Here is a 16,347-nt window from a genome sequence, read left to right as displayed (position 1 = left end):
CATAGTGTATATACATTTAAATACAATATTACATAAATATCTGTACGAATAAATGCTTCGTTATGTCGAACGCGTTTCGCGGCCGCACCGGGCCGAGGAACGTGAAGCCCGGAAAGTCGAGTTGCGCGCTCCGGAGAAAGTAGTATGGCGTTATGTATAAATAATAAAATGTACGCGTATGATTTTATCCCGTCTTCACGTAACCGTTAATACAACTTTTAAACAGTCGGTCTCGCTTACTTGCAAATAGAGATGTGTAACGTCACGCGTATACATATAGAGTTAACGCCGAGGGCGACGTTAATCACGCAGGCATATTACACATCTCGTTTCCCTTTCTCTCCGCAAAATTATCCGCGAGAAATCCGAGCGATTCTCAACACGGCCAGACGAAGCCCGTTACCTCATTCAAGATTCCTCTCCGTGTTTTGTTATGTGGAGCGATGCGATAAATAAAATGTGTAACAAAATAATTCGATGATGTTACATATTATCGTAGAAAAATATCCTTACAATTTTTATACGAAGTAACATAAAATAAAGATTAGTATGAAAATCTTGAGCTATCTTGTTATGTATAATGGGAATTCCAATATACCGTAAAATGAATATACATCGTACATCAGCATCGGTAATGTTGCGCGTCAGAGCGAAAAAAAAATAATGTGGCGTCATCAAATATTCAAGGAGGTAGTTCCTCAAGATTCTTTGCGGCATTCTCAAGAGATTCCCGTTTTTTTTTTCACATTCTTGCTCAATTATTAGGTGTACAACTTTGCTTCCGCCGTTTTCCTATAGATGGCTTTAGCGGTAAGTAGTGGTTGAAAGAAATAGATCATAGATGTCGTGCAATAAACTTGGGCATCTGTCAACATAACCCCATAGAAACATTAGTCGATTTGTGTCTGCATCATAAAGTTATTCTCGATTGAAAATGTCAGTTTACGAGCCAAATTCTCGTCATTTGCGGGACGTTTTAATTTTCTGCTTCAATATGAAGAAATCTGCAGCTGAGGCTCATCGAATGCTCTCAAATACTTATGGTGAAGCCGCTATTAGTGAAAGAACGTGTCGTGAGTAGTTTCAACGCTTCAAGAACGGTGATTTTCACGTCGAAGACCGGCATAGCGGTGGAAGAGAGAAGGTTTTCGAAGATGCAGAATTGGAGGCATTACTTAATGAAGACTCGAGTCAAAGTCAAAAAGAGGGAGAAAGTAGTGGCCAGCGATGGACAATACTTTGAATCATAAATGTATAACCAGTTTTTTACAATAAAGCCTCGAATTTCGGAAAAAAAACGGCGGAAGTAAAGTTGTACACCTAATAATTTTCGAAACATCGAAGATTTGCCGTATTCTACTGCAAAGGCGCATATGACAATTCCCTCTGATATATTATCAAGAGTTATATGTATATATTTTACAGTTACATTATTACGTTATTACGTTATAATAATATATAAATTGAATGTTCATGATTTTTTTCTCCATGCCCAATTATTTTATTTGCTTTACTATATTTTATAATGCAGCGAAGAATCTTTCTGAGAAAGATCGCGCGTAAGATTCGTATCGTGCAAAAAAAAAAAAAAAAGAACTTGTAAGGAATTTTACTCACCCTGTGGGGATAGGCGAGATGCCACGTGACGTTGAAATTGCTTCCTGCCAATAACGATGTCTTGACATGGCCTGAAAGACGAAATGTGGAATATTAAAATTAGACTATGTCGCAAGGTTTCGTATAATCGGATAATGATAGATCGTCGAAATTAATTGATTCCGAAAATTCATCACCGTTAAATGTCGCAGCGCTGATACTGGCCACGTTCGGCTCGCGACCTGTTTCGGATGTCATGTACCTTTAATGCCGAGTATACATCGCGATCCAAAAGCACTTTGAAAATACCCGTCTTTCGTCTATTAATTATTCAATCTTTTATCAAATATTCTTTCAAACGCTAGGCGAAGCTTCGAAATAAAATCATATAATCGTAGACACATCGAGTAAGATTTTACCTTACCTTTAAAATATTCTAAGATGAAACGTCTGTATATAAACAAATTTAATTGTTTAATGAAGATTAATAAAATTCATTGCGATTAAAAAATGAAAAATATATTCTTCTATTTCTATCAATTTCTTCAGAAGACAACTTGCTACTTGATAAATAGCAATTTTTTCATATGTGTAATTATGTCAATGTTTTATGTAGGCTGCGTTCCAATATTCACTGATCACACGTGCAGTATCGTTTTCCGATTCTTTTTTTTTCTATTATAATGATTATATTCTATATTGGTGTACAAATTCTTTTAGCGAACTGCTTTCATGCAGGAGACGCGGCGAATCCGCGAAGCTTACGCGCTAATTTAATATAAATGCAAATAACTGATTAGCCTCCGGTACTTTTAATCAACTTTTCCAGTATTATCAGACCAGTCTCTTCCGCTTCCCCGAGCGTCTCCGGAAGGAAAGCGGTTCTTCTCTTCCATTGACCGAGCGGAGTCGTCGGAGCGGCTCGATTAAATTACGATCGCGGAAAGAAAAATTTATAGCCATACACCAGTCGGTACGCATATCGTTAACGCGATTGTAAAAGCAGTCGAGTCAAACTTTGGCTTACTTTCTATTCAATATAAAAATTATGAATAGAATTAATATTTGGAAGAAAGGATGAGAGAAGAAGTGCGAATGTCGAGAAATAATGTAATTGGATCGTAATCGAACGGCGAATCGGGGAAACTGGAAAGAAACGAATTACGTAGTGTAATCTTTTAATCTATTAATCGCGTTGTGAAGTCGATTAAATGTCACTGAACAACTGCACGTCCGAGCGTACAATTTTCCACGACCAGTTATACGACTTTGTCGCAATTTCGTGCGACACGTGAGAAAACGTGAGCTACGCTCGCGAGAAGCAGGACGATACAAATTAATCGCTGCGCCAAAGATGGAAAAGAGTAAATGAGAGCGGAAAGAAGCCCGCGGAGTAGACTCGTCATCTCCCTTTGTTAAGACGAACAGATAATTCGCGTTACCCGACAGCGTAATGATATAGGTCTTTCTTTCCCTGTTGCTTATGTAACAATCAGTGCGGTGCCATTTATGGCGTGGTCTTAATTACGCTTTCGCAAGGGAAAATGAAGGATCTCCGACAACATCGGACAAGGTGGGTAATTGTAACAATGTTCTCGTGCTTAAAACCTCGCGCGGTACAACAATGTGAAAACGCTCAATGTGCAGTCATAATCTCTCTGTTCTCAACTTTTCACTCCATTAAACATTAAAGGACTTGCCATTAAATTGATACTAAAAAATTAAAAACAAATTTAAAAATCGAGAAAGAAATATTAAGTGAATTTTCACACAAGACATGTTCAGATATTATATTTTATATATATATGCAATATATAGTAGGATGTTTTTATCAGGGTTGGGAAAGTTACTTTATAAAAGTAACTCGTTACCGTTACCGTTATTTTTTCTAAAAAGTAACTCGTTACCGTTACTCGTTACTAATTTTAAAAAGTAACTCGTTACCGTTACAGTTACTAAAAAGTAACGAGTCGTTACAATTTCCGTTACTTTTTTACAATACAAACTAATAAATTATTTTGCATAAGAAAAACTTTTAAAAAATTGTAAGCAAGATTTCATTCAAGGTTTATTACAAAATAAATGATTAAATTTTATCGAAATTCTTTATTAATTTTTAATAAAATTTGTTGCTCCATAGTATCATCATTTAAATGCCCTCTTTGTGGTGTTAATACAGAGCCACCGATGCTAAACATTCTTTCTACAGATGCACTGCTTGGTAGAGCTGTATTATATTTAATAAAAAGTTTTTTAAGTTTTGGATAGTCGTTTAACATTTCTATATTACAATTATTTGATTTTAAAAACCGTTGCAATTCTTCTTGTTCAGATTCATTTTGCACCGTTTTTTGCTCAAAAATGAAAAAATCATCGTGATCGTCAGATTTTCCAGCTTTTGAAGAATTTTCAGTTGATCGGATTCCCAATAAATCCTCCAAGTAATTTTCAGCACGTTTTCTTTTTTCTCCGGTTAACCAGTTTAACTTAAATTTTGGATGTAAACATGCTGCTATTATTAATTCTTTTGTTTCAAATATTGTAAGAAATCTAAAATCAAATATAGTAAATTAAGCGACATTGTTTGTTTTATTGAAATTAATACTTTTGAATCAATAGTTTAAAATAAAATAATATTTTTCAATTAAATCCTTATTTAAAATTAAATAACATATGTATTAATCAAATTAATAAGTTACCTTTTATTTAAACCTTGCTGAATAGCTTCAACTAATGAATGGCAATCTATAAGGTCAGATTTATTGAGATTTTCTAATTTTCGTTGCAAGGTACTTAGAACTGGTAGTAAATGAGAGCTCTGCTTTTCCGAAAAGATAAAGCTCTCATTGGATATCGCGCGTCGCATCATCGCACTGGTCTGCAAGAGCCATAAGTTGATCAATCACATTCAAGCATTTTTACAACATAATAAGAATGCTAATTGGTCGATTTGTTTACGGCTTTATGGTTAAGATAAAAATTTTATCACGCACAATAGCAAGAATAATATCTTAAATAAATCAAAAAATTTGAAAAAAGTAACGATAAAAGTAACTGTTAAATTCGTTACTCGTTACCGAAAAATGTAACGAAGTTACTTTTTCCGTTACAAATAAAATTTGTAACGCCATTACCGTTACAGTTACCAAAAAAAAGTAACTGTAACGGTAACGGCGTTACAAGTAACGCGTTACTTCCCAACCCTGGTTTTTACTCTCAAATCTTGTAAAAAAATTCTCTGAAAATTCCCTGATCTTCCAAGTATTTTTATTCAAAATTACAAAAGAAGAGAATATTTCGAAAATTTCTTGGTGCAATTTTCTAAAATAAGATTTTTTATCGTATGCATTTTTAAATGCTAGATTTTCAAATGTACTGAAAAAAGAATTGAATAGCTTTCGTAAGATAAATATTTTTCACTCGCATAACATTTTCTCATTTTTCGTCATTAAAAATTACAATAAAGAATATGCACTGCATATTCAATATTTTGTTAAGGCATTGAATGTATACACAGAAATATATATTTTAAATACAAAATTCACTTGGCTTATTGGTGGATTGTCGATTGCTTACAATATAAAAGCAAAATTATCAAAAAGAGAATTTTTTAAAAAATTTCTTGGATCCCAAAAAAATAAAATTCCACGAGAATTCTTTGATTTTTCTAGATACGAAAGAAATCTCCGAGAACTCTAGATTTTTCTTATTTTTCTAGGGAGTAAAATTATAATTATATTGACCCTGAAGAGGAAGCTCCCATTATTTTATTAATAGGTCAGATTAAATATTCAATTAATTATCGTGACACTATTTCCTTTATATTGATAGTTTACACATTTTTACTTTATATTTCGATACAAATTATTACACAGGCATATCATATTCTTTAAAATTTTCTTTTTTGGAAAAGATCCGTTTGACTCTAATTTCCTTCTATCTAGACGCGACTTTGAATATTGACAGTTGGGGTACACGTAAAACGTGGAAGATAATAACTGCGAGTACCGAGAGGTTCGCGCTCCCTTCATGTAAGTCGGTGAAAGTCGCTTCGAATCGTATTGACTGGCTATCTTTATCACCGGGATAAAGGGAGACAGAGAGATCGACTGAAACTCCACTTTAATGTCGTTTTCCCATGGAATCTATAGATCCCTCTCCTCTGTACATTATCCTCCCGCTTTATCCCGCATGTTTAACCCCTCCTTTCTTTTCGCCGATTCTCGCCGGAGACGCGGAGATTCTCTAACGAAAATCTTTTGCACGTTTACCGCAGGACAGCGTTCGAATAGCCAGCTATCGGGAGGGGGTACTGAGAGGGGAACCTGATTTCATCGCGCGCGTATTCCACCTGACATTCCATCGAAGGCTGAAGTACGTTTCGGAATCGCGATGGCGAAAGTCTTCTCGAGATTGCGATATTTAGTCGCACAGTCAATTAAATAAAATTCTTTACTAATTAGTTAATAAACCTTAACTTCTCCATCCATGTATAACGCAATTTCGCATTTCATTGAAGGTTTGAGTATATCTCGAAAACAAAATAATAATAGCCTCCGCGCACTTTTCCGATATTCATAAAAAAGTATAATTAATACGTATTATTCCAATATAATTCTTAATTGATGTTTATCATATAATAATTACGACCAAGGGCTGTATGAAGGTTTCAACACATAATCATGAAACTATAATATTTTCTCTCGCGCTCGAAACAACTTAATGATAACTTTCGTTGAATAATGACCCGTGAGACAACCCATATATTTCATTAGCAATTAAGACTGAATACTCTGATGACGTGTGAGCATCTTCTTATAAACCGTCCATCCCAAATTAATCTCCACTTACATTTTTTTACACTGTACAATCAAATATTGATATTCGTCCGTTAAGAAAAGAAAATTGATTCTAAATTGAGCGTTAAGAAATTTCAAAGAAAAGGAATGAAAAGAGACGCGCGAGACATTATACCGACGGACTAATAATAATAGTAATCATCGCAAATACACTCACCACGCGGCATGCCGCACGGTGGCGGCGTTCTGGCGTTATCCAGGAAGTCCAGGTCGTACTGTCTGGCCGGCGGGAACGTCAGTGCCACGTGAGCCCGCGCGGTTTTCCAGGACGTCGTCGCCAGCATCAGCAGCAACGACGTCAGACACGACGGGAATAGCGCCGAGTTCCGTTTCGTTCTCCGCGACATTCTTCCGTAATCTCGTTCAAGGGGAGGAAATTAGTCTCTGTTTACTCGGTAAGAAGAGGGGACGGGAAAAAGGGAGAGAGAGAGAGAGATGATGTTTCTTCGCGATGTCACGGCGCTTCCGCGTTCACCGGCGATATTTCTTCTCGCTCTTCTGAGATGAATCCTTCCGAGCCCAGCATGAGCGTCCAGCCGCTCGCTGCTCGCTCCGATTAGGCCGATCTGAAAGCCGAGCGATGAACTTTGTTATTTTACGATCGATCCTCGATCTCGATCAGAGCGAGAAATCGACGGCTACAGTCGTATTTTTCCTCACGCGATCTGGATCTGAATACACGAAGAAACATGTATTATTTTCTCTTAGGATCCTATTTTCATGCCAATATTAATGTCGGAGGACAATAAAATCAGGGCACATTTAACGAGGTGACTTGTTAATGTTAATGAAAAAATTCAGACAATTGAAGAGAATTCAGGGAAAGAATGACCTGACTCCGTAATTTTCCTAAGGTTTCTATTTTTATATTCAAGTATACATTACTTATTCTATTCTATTCCGAGAATTTCGATCATGTTTTGAGTAGTTCGATCCTATATAATAATATCTTGAAGAAAAGGAGGGTAAGCGAAACACGGTAAAAGTTTCACTCGTCAAGAAATGATAAAAAGTAAGAATCTTCGCACAAGTTTGTCGAAATCGTATCCGAGCAACATTTTTCGGTATGCGAGCCCGTTAGACTTGAACAAGGAGAAGATTTGCGAAGGAGAAGATATACGAAAGGTGAAAAGTGAAGACGCCGTGTTCACCGTGTGAATTGCATGATCGATCGCTTTTGCCTGTTAATTCGCTCCATCACGAAGATACGTGGGAAATCATTTGTGCGAAGAAAGATTTTTCACGTACGCGAAGAATCGGGACGAGATTGGGAAGGGGGGAGGGGGGTGGGATAGGCTCGCATATATTTGATATATTTAATCATAGGAAACTTGACGCGCATGTTGCTGTGTACCTATATAAATAGAAAAAAATATATTATTATCTTCTTTACGGACATCCGATTTGAATAGAGAATTATATTTACAAATATTTAAATTCTGATTAATCGATCTTTTAAAACTTAAAATTGAGTCGAATAAAAGAATAATTGAATACGAAAATAGTTTTGTAAAAGATGCTCAGCGATAATGAGACATATTTCTCCCGTATGTCAGTACATAGGGAAGAGATTTAATAATGATGAAGAGCATCTCGGTGTGTATTTTACCGGAAACATACTAATAGAACACGAGATACACCTATACGTAAGTACACTCGTAGACAAGCTGCCGGTAGCTTTCGCCGTGTTTCGTTTTTCTTTACACAACTCCCGTGCCCGTTAATCAGCGACGATGTACATCGGTATGCCAGACGCGAGAACGTAATAATTGCAAAATAAATACGTAACAAGTATATCGGAAGAAGAGTCTGACGTGTGCTCGGCGCGGCATGGAGGAGACAGGTGAACGAGGTGGAGGTGGTGCTTGAAAGAGAGAGAGAGAGAGAGGGAGAAGAAGAAGCAGCAGCAGCAGCAATAGCATACTTTTCCTTGACGTGCCATCGATCCTCGCGATCGTGCTCGGCGAGTCGGGATCTTGCGAATCGAAGGATAATTCGAAGGATACTCGCATCTCGCATACAAGAGAGGCTATATGTAATTTGCGGAAAGAGAGAGATGTCGAACAATAAAGTTATTAAATATTGCAGTCATCTGCGAGACTCGTTCACGACAAAAGCCCTTTGTAAAAAAGCGGTTCCTATCGCGTCATCTCTGAATCAGGATGGGACTCGCATGCGAAACTGATTACATCCTTCCCGAATCTCTTCTCGGTAGTGTGAATTCTTCTATTATAGAGTCACGCTTGAATTCTTGTTAGGTCGTTTTCGAACTGAATCTTCTTATTGTGAAGCTATTCGTCGACTACGATCTTTTATTCTTTATACATTTTTTTTGGAGAAAATTGATTTTTGAATATATTCCGTAGCACAAACTCATTCTCTCTATAAACATTCTATAAATATTCTATAAATCCTTAAGTAAATATTTGAATTCTAAATATTATTTTAATAAAATGAAAAAAACTAAACTGAATTTGCATAGAACTTTAAAATGAGACTGTTCTAAATACAATGTTCTAATCAAATTTATGAAATATCCTTTTACGGCAAACACGAGAATATTCTACAAAGATTTAAAGGATAATTCTATAAGAATATCCTCAAAATAATATATTTGATGCTAAATAGAAGAGTCAACGATTATATTGTGCTATCTGGATTGTTTGATATCAGCGAAAAAAAAATAACCGAATATAGTCCTTATTATATTGTTTATAATTAAAAATAGAAAGCGCAAGATTTTTACGCGACGTTCGATGACAAAAAATTTAACGCATCAACTTTCTCATTAAAATATGTATGTATAATGAAGAATTTATAGAGACCTTTAATTTTTTTTCTCTATAGGTACAAGATGTGAAAACACGCAGAAATGTGTAAGCTAACTTCTATCTGTATTTGATATTTGGAATTAATTTATTCGCGCTATTAATTTCTCTATCGAAGCAATTGTAATTTTACATTCCTGATTAACGAAGATTAACAGAGATTGTAAAGCGTATGTATACTTTCCACAGCGCGCGTATATTATTTATGGCGGCGTACAGGCACGCTCATGAGTCATCAAAGTTGAGATACCGCGCGTCGAGGTACGTGCGTACGTCCGGATCGGTGGCGAACAATGGGCATGTAGCAGTCAGTAATTATCTCGTCGTTAAAATTCCGCCCCGTCTTTTTCACCTCACGCGAGATTCCATCCTCACGAGAGACGACCACTCGCGGGAAGCAAGCCGAGTGAGCCGAGTCTCCCGAAAGGAACCCTCGACGATACGCAAATACGGAGCGAGTGACAGCTTTGTTTGTTATTTACTCAGTATCGATCGAGTTTACTGAATAAACGGAAGAGTGTCTCGATCACGTTTAAGCGTTGCATCGCAAAGAGAGCACAGCTCTCGCGCCAACGGCTTCTTTGCATATCAAAGAGACCGATAAACGACGCGGCGACGCGTTCGCGAATAAACTCCTTGTCAAGAACTTGTCACGCGAACGGAATCAAACAGCGTAAAAATATCGCGGATTGAAACCACCTGCGCGTTACAGGGTTTGCTGGAACAGATGACACATCAGTGCCGATGGCGATGAACGGTCCCATTCAGGCATTGGATTTCCACGTGGGAAGTATAAACGCGAGATGGAATATATATACTAAATATATACACACAAAGAGAGCGTGGAGCATTGTTTTCCAAACCGATGAGGATATATCGAGAGAAGCTAATTACTATGAAAAAGAAGAGGATTATTTTTGTCTAAAGAGTAATTAAGGAATTCACATCGTACGTTAAATCTGAATTGAAATTTGGTCAAGACAGATGGCAAAATACCATATAATTGATATAAGAGAAGAAAATTATCGCAAATAAATATCTTACAAATATCTAATTAGAAAATATATTGAAAAACATATTGATAGGTAAGAAAAAATTAATTTACCGAATCTCATGTTACATAGAGAAAAAGATTTCTTTAAATTTAATATATCTATTGGTTTGACTTATATTTCTTTCATTACAAAAATATAATTTTGTACGAAACATTATTTTGTTGTATAAAAAATTTACTGGTTTCGTTGCATTAAACTATGTTGTTTGACGGAAGAATAACTATTATTTGGAATAATATAATTTATTCGCTTACCGCTACGCGGCGCGCTATACTTCGTAGTAAGTAAAATTAGATTTTTGTATATTATACTACGGTCCTAAGATGCTTCAAAGATTTGATTAGAAAGATTAGAAAGACGCAGTGACGTGTCATTTAACTTTATCTAACTTGTTTTAAGATTTATTTAAATTGTTAGGTTAGGTTAAAAGCAATATAATGAATCTTTTAAATAAGAGAAGTTAGGTCAAAAGCAATATAATGAATCTTTTAAATAAAAGAAGAATATTGTTTGAAAGAATAATATAATCGTTTAAGTTGAAGAAAAAATGAAATTTATTCAAAAAATATTTTGTTTAAGATAAATAAATATATTATTTGAAAATCAAACAATCATATTTGTTACTTTAAACATTAGTATGATTGGACCATTTCAAGCATTATATTTCTTTGGTTACAAGAAAATTTATTAAATCCAAAGAAACTTTTCTCTCTGTGATAAACTCTATGTTAGACTTGTATTATCAAAATCCGATGGAGAAGCAGGAAAATTTCAAATATGACAAAGCAAAGATTCCAAAGGTTTAAGTATGTATGGCATAGACGGGATAGTTTGATTCTTCGCTCGCTAGCAAGAATTCCACAGCTTTTCAATGGAGTTCGTTCCCTCCGATGATTTTGCTCGAGACGGCGAGAAGAACAAATACGTAAAAACAGCAGGTATTACGGAATCGTTCAACACGGAACAGAAACACGCGAGAGAGTTCAAAATTATTTATCGATTTTGCGCGTACCAGGAAATGGACGATCATCTGGCAGGAGCTGTCGACGCACTCGTAGCGAAATTGATGCGCGCGATAAATAATTGATAAATCGCATTGATGAAGATAAACCGCATGCGGTCCTCGTGGAGGAAGAAGGAAGATAAACATAAAAGAGATGGCTATATATTTTTCCTCGTCAATCTCATGCGGCCCGTCTTTATTAATGCAAGTCATTTATTGTCGATATGGATGCATAGATGTATTAATACACGAGAGCATTTATTACTTTAAAATTATGATAAAATTAATCGATACGGACAATGAAAATGTATAATTACCCCGATATCAAATTTATCTTAAGAAAAGACACGAAGTGTCAAGGGATTTTAGAACTTATTTGAATAAAAAATTATTTTAAATATGCTGACTGGCGTGCATAAGCATTTCAGAAATTCGTGTGCATGACTAATGCATACGAATTCGATTAGTCATCAAAAATTCTTGATCTCACACAGCCAGATATATACAGGGTGTCCCATTTTAAAGGACCCACTCAAATATCTCAAAAACACTGCGTTAAATCGAAAAATGTTTCAAACAAAAGTTGTGTGGCTTCAAAGGGGGCCATAAGATGGTGACAATTATTTGACCTTGGAAAATCATTTGAAGGTCATTTGAAGGTCATGTGAAGGTTAACTTTAAAATTTTAAATGGAAACCCCCATTTTTTATTTAGTATTCTTATAGCTGACATCGAGAGCTTTCCAAAACACTAATAAAGTATTTTTTCATTAAGTACTTTTTGAGTTATTTTATATTTTAATCTGACATATTTTGATATAAAAAATAAAATATTTCGTAAAATATTCAGTTTTCGATCATTTTACCGTAATACTTCTATGTACAGAATAATAAGACAAATTAATTAGTGCCAAAAAAAAAAAAACAAATTGTTTAAAAAAATACATTGTAAATAATTTTCTTAAAAACAATTTTTTTTTATACTAATTGATTTGTCTCATTATTCTGTACATAGAAGTATTACGGTAAGATTATCGAAAATTAAATATTTTACGAGATATTTAATTTTTTATATCAAAATATGTCAGATTAAAATATAAAATAACTCAAAAAGTACTTAATAAAAAAATACTTCATTATAGTGTTTAGGTAAACTCTCGATGTCAGCTACAAGAATACTAAATAAAAAATGGGGGTTTCCATTTAAGATTTTAAAGTTGACCTTCACATGACCTTCAAATGATTTTCCAAGGTCAAATCATTGTCACCATCTTATGGCCCCCTTAAAGCCACACAACTTTTCTTTGAAACATTTTTCGATTTAACGCAGTGTTTCTGAGATATTTGAATGGATCCTTTAAAATGGGACACCCTGTATATATTAGAAAAGATGAACAATTTCAAAGACTAACATTTCAACACGTCTCGTCATAGAATATCGTTTTACACGTACCAATTTTTAGCATCCGATAGTCTCGATCTTGAGGAGATCGGCGATTGATGGACTAAAAAAGATCATAAAATAAATTATAATATTCAGGGTATTCCAGGTCAAGTTTCCTATAAGACCCTGAAGTTTCATTGACTTGACTTGAAAAACATCGTGTATAATATAAAACAAAATTTAAATTGGACAATTTAAAACAAAGACTTGTTTAACGAGGGCCTGAAAGAGTATCAATTCGTCACTGCTCGCTTTTTAAACGCGGGAAGGAGCTGCCAATCTTTTTCATTGATACGTCACAGCCCGCGTGCACACGGCGAGCGGCATAAACGAGAGAGCGGCGACGGGAGGTTGCAGGGCGAGAAGAAAAGATAGCGGAGATTAAGACCGCAACGCGTACGTGAAACAGTTCTCCTTCGTTACGTCCTGGAAAGCTACTCGGCATTCCGACGAATGCCGTTGATCCCATCCCGTTGTGCCTTCCCCCATGCCGGTTTCGGAACTCGTCGTCGCCGTTGTCGCGGCGAAGGGCGAAAGGAAACAACGAATGCGGAAGTTGGCGCGACGCCGGAAGTAGCGGGTGTCCTTCGCTCTAATCGCACTTCGGATTCGAGGGCTTCGCTATTGTGTTTGCGTCGCCGAATGCGACGCAAAACTGATTCGCGCGTCCCTGAGATGTTTCTTTCTCAATTCTAACGACGATCTTTTCCACGGAAAGTACAGCTTAATTGCTCGTGTAATTGCGAACGTTGTCTAACATTAATGCATTCACGACGGCGCTAGATATCACATGATGCCTAATGAAAGTCGGGAATTTAAAAGTTACATTTAATCACCAGGATACATGCGAAATACAGGAGTACGTGGTGTCATTAATTTCAAATTGATGATACTATGTTATATAATCATGTGAAAATCAGTTATAAATTTACATTAATGAACCTCTTTTATTTTAAAATTTTTCCCCGATTATTAATGTAAAACCATTTGATTCTTTTTAGTAGCAAATAGATATATATATATATATACATGAAGAAAATATTATTTTTATCGATCAAAGCATAATTAAAAAAAAAAAAAAAAAAAAAAAACCTTGGATCTATATTCCTCATCTACTCGCACACCTTCACTGGATGCAATTCTCTTACTATACAAAGGCATTATTGAAAAATATGATTGACCTAAAAAAAAAAAAGTTGATTCGAGCAGACTCAACGACGCCGCGCCGCGCCGATTGTCGATTCGATATCGAATTATTCGACGACATTCCTCGAACGGCCTTGGCCGCTCGAACGCGTTTCTGTCGATCGCGCTCGTTTGCAATTTCGCTTAGCTGGATCGGCGCGGCGGTCGCGATGTTATCTCGCGAACGCAAGAGAAGGAGGAGACACACAGCGCGATGAGAAAGGAGAGCGAGGTGGGGTGGGAAGGGGGAGGGGGAGGGGGAGGGGAAAATCGTAGGGGGAGATGCTTATGGAGAACACGCCGCTGCGATGTATTATGGAGAGCGAGTCCGGCATTCCAAGCGAGCGTCGTCGAACTCATTAACATCCCGTTCTCGTTGGCGTTTGCCGTTCCGTTTTCCCTCGAAATAAACAAACCCGATACTCGATACCCGATGTTACGACACGGGGCTGAATAAGAAAACGGTATAATACGGCTGGCTGTGTTTCGTGACGTTCGGTGGAAGGATCCACCTCGTCGGTGGATCCTTCCACCGCTCCGCGATGAAGACACTTGAAATTGGAGATTGCGACCGATACGATGGATCCTCTATCATTTTGTCTCATTAGCCTCGGTATATTTAATGAAGTAATCGTAATCAGGTCCGTGCGACAATCCCTTTCTTCTCAACGCAAATATAAACATTGCACAAATTGAATTTATATCTCTTCAATTTAACACAATTTAAATAATATACGATTATTTATGAACAATCAAAAGTCATATATTCTTCAAATTTATCCAACTTTTTATCGATTAGCTGCAAATTTTAAATGCGTCAATCGATTTTTCGTAATTGAGAAAAAACGAGGCGATATTTTTTAATTTCATTATATAAATTATTTAATAAATTTATTACATAAATTCATAACAGTCGAGCTCTAATTTTAGTCCGTTTACATGTTGAGTTTGACGATGTAGTCACGGTTTTCTATTTATTATTAAGCGGATATACAGGAACTCTATCCTATAACTTTAATACTTTATATCCGCTTTAATTCGAAATATTATTTAAAAGCGAGAAATGTCAGAAGACGTTACTTTCTCGCGTTCTGTTTATTCTGAAATCGAAAGGCGAGAATTGATGAGCGTTTCGCGCTAAAAAGCGCTACGAGCGATACTCGACTCCCATGGTTTACACTTGCGTCATGTCCGAGACGGCAGCTAACATCACATCATATTTCTCATGGAGAACGTAACCAGTGATGGTGGATGCCGTCGACCTCGTAGCGAGAGTCGATGTTATCGCACGTTACGCCTGTTCATTCAACACCAAGAATTATTCAAAAGCAGGCGTAATTCCGCGAGAGAGAGAGAGAGAGAGAGAGAGCGAAACTCGCGCGCGCAAAAAAAAAGAAATAAATAAAAATCCCGCGCATCCGAAGAAAAGACGATTTACAAAGCAAACTTTAAATTCAAATTACCCGCGGCTCTCGAGCCGTTGTTCCTGTTCCTTCCGCGGCAGATCCTATCCAAGACGTCCCCGCGCCGTCATCATCGTCGAGAATAAACGCCTCGCGAAAACGGTGTATCGCGAGGAGAGCGGGGACCTCGAGCGAGAAGAAGGTTCCAGGACACTCGGATAACTTCCTCCTCAGCGCGCGGCCATTTTGGTAGCCGTCGACCGGATGTTTGCGTTATACGATCGCGGAAGAAAGAGAAACCGAAGCAGTCGATTAGCGAAATGCAGCGGAAATGGAGGATAAATAAGACGCGACGAAGACTAACCACCAGACCGCGGAATCACGTAGTCGACTGACGGATCGGCTTCTACTACTCGCCAGCGAGCGAAAACTCACTTTGCGCTCTCCCACCATCTTACCTCGCCGAGGACTCGCTCGCCCGCTTTCTTACCTGGCTGCCTGACTTGCCTGCCCGCTCTCTCCCCCTGCCCCGCTCGCTTGTTCGAATACCTGCCTTCCTCGGGCGAGCGAGAGCCCGTAGTTTGAAAACTCCGATGGGATGAATTATAATGCCGTGGAGGAGACGCGCGTCTCCTCTCGGACCTTCACTCTACCCGCCGTGTAACAAATTTGATGTCCGCGCCGCGGGAGCGATCTTGCGCTCTTTTGTTTCTCGCGAAGCAACAGTCTCTCATATATTTATCCGCGCTTTCTACAACTGCGTAAATCGCGCTCGCTTCCTTTTCCTCGCGTTCGCGATGATAAATCGTGAACGTTCATGTGGCTTTTGCGTCTGATTATAAACAAATTTTAGACGAGACAATCGACTCGGTTAAATTCAAGATTTCTAAAATGTAAAAAGCATGAGATTACAAGATTAAACAGACACTGTTGGCTTACGCATGAAGCAATATAAATTAAATACGAAAATAAATA

General features: G+C 37.1%; 1 protein-coding gene across 4 annotated transcripts in view; it reads right to left on the bottom strand.

The window, feature by feature from the left end:
• Window positions 1–15,786, bottom strand: part of Nahoda (nahoda) — a 39,599-nt gene extending 23,813 nt beyond the window's left edge. For 2 of the 4 annotated variants that reach the window (XM_070312098.1, XM_070312099.1), the window contains exons 1-3: window positions 15,433–15,786; window positions 6,613–7,021; window positions 1,618–1,688 (exon numbers count right to left, since the gene is read on the bottom strand). In XM_070312098.1, coding sequence (XP_070168199.1) covers window positions 1,618–1,688; window positions 6,613–6,802 — 261 coding nt within the window. In that variant the 5' untranslated portion in view covers window positions 6,803–7,021; window positions 15,433–15,786. The remainder of the gene's footprint in view (window positions 1–1,617; window positions 1,689–6,612; window positions 7,022–15,432) is intronic. The other 2 variants (XM_070312100.1, XM_070312097.1) reach the window with 2 other exon arrangements.
• Window positions 15,787–16,347: the final 561 nt, after the last annotated feature.

Source organism: Polyergus mexicanus, unplaced genomic scaffold (genome assembly GCF_030449975.1).
Source record: "Polyergus mexicanus isolate NDT 795.1 unplaced genomic scaffold, iyPolMexi1.0 SCAF_21, whole genome shotgun sequence".
In the NCBI taxonomy this organism is placed as follows: Eukaryota; Metazoa; Arthropoda; class Insecta; order Hymenoptera; family Formicidae; genus Polyergus; species Polyergus mexicanus.
This window is presented reverse-complemented; position numbering and strand designations above follow the sequence as displayed.